At 40.1% G+C, this 1240-nt stretch overlaps 1 protein-coding gene across 1 annotated transcript in view; it reads right to left on the reverse strand.

Annotated features, from left to right (window-relative positions):
- Window positions 1-6: 6 nt before the first annotated feature.
- Window positions 7-1240, reverse strand: part of LOC102312006 (NACHT, LRR and PYD domains-containing protein 12) — a 6485-nt gene continuing 5251 nt past the window's right edge. The window contains exon 5 of the mRNA XM_042217493.1: window positions 7-269. Within this exon, the coding sequence (XP_042073427.1) occupies window positions 35-269 (235 nt within the window). The 3' untranslated portion in view covers window positions 7-34. The remainder of the gene's footprint in view (window positions 270-1240) is intronic.

Here is a 1240-nt window from a genome sequence, read left to right on the forward strand (position 1 = left end):
TTCAATATTTTGATGGTCAAGATGAAAAAAAACTTTATAGGGAAGTTATGAAATTATTTTCAGAACTTAGTGTGGAAGCTACACAGTGTACCAACTTGAGTTTTTCCAGTCTACATTCTGGGTCTTCCAGTCGCTCCAACAGCAGTTTCACTCCTGACACGCCTGGATGGTTGTAGCTCAGGTCCAGCTCTCTCAGGTGGGAGGGGTTGGACTTCAGAGCTGAGGCCAGAAAGACACAACCTTCCTCTGTGATCCCACAACATGACAGCCTGGAGAGAAAATAGCTCTTACTAAAGCATAGCGGCTGAAGCAACTTTGAACTTGTTTTGCCCATGCAAAAACAAGTATTGATAAAAATAAACTACATCCTTATTATTTTCTTTGGTTTAAACATAAGAGCATAATAATAATAATAATAATAATAATAACATTAATAATAATAATGTCCTGCTGTTTAACTAATTGGTGTGTGTTATCTGGCTTCATGGATAGATAGAGTTGGGTATCCTCAATGGTCTTTCAACAGTTTGAACTTTCTTTTCTGACACTTAGGGAAATAATAGGCCAACTGAAAAACTCTAATTCTCGTCATGATGTGCTTCCCTCTCGCATTATCAATAATGCCCTGAACACTATTGGAGCCTGCATCTTCTTCTAATGAATTCCTCACTCTTATCAGGCTGCGTCCCTACTGCTTTCAAACATGCAATGGTGTAACCTGTTATCAAGAAAAGTAATCTCGATCCTTTCAAACTACAGACCGGTCTCTAAACTTCCTTTTATGTCTAAAATCTTAGAAAAACTATTTCTTAAGCAATTACAATCCTTCTTGGAGACTAATGGAATCAAGTAAAAATTCCAGTCCGGTTTCAAATCTCACCACAGCACAGAGACAGCTCTACTGAGAGTTTTTAATGATCTCCTTGTAACTGCTGATGCAGGGCGTCCTGTGGTTTTAGTTCTACTAGACTTGACTTCTGCCTTTGATACTGTTGACCTCAACATCCTCCTTTCAAGGCTAGAACATGTAGTTGGCCTTAAAGGCAAATTGTTTTCATGGTTCAAATCATATTTATCCGAGAGGACTTTCTCTGTCTCTATGGGCAATTATTCTTCCTCATTCGCACCGCTCTGCTGTGGTGTGCCCCATGGGGTCTGTGTTAAGTAGTTGAATGGGACCATACCGGTCCTTGAGGATCAGGAGTGTCTGGCTTTGGTTAGCCATCTCTCGTGGACTAGC

Source organism: Haplochromis burtoni, unplaced genomic scaffold (genome assembly GCF_018398535.1).
Source record: "Haplochromis burtoni strain Fernald_Lab_line unplaced genomic scaffold, NCSU_Asbu1 Contig_2074, whole genome shotgun sequence".
In the NCBI taxonomy this organism is placed as follows: domain Eukaryota; kingdom Metazoa; phylum Chordata; class Actinopteri; order Cichliformes; family Cichlidae; genus Haplochromis; species Haplochromis burtoni.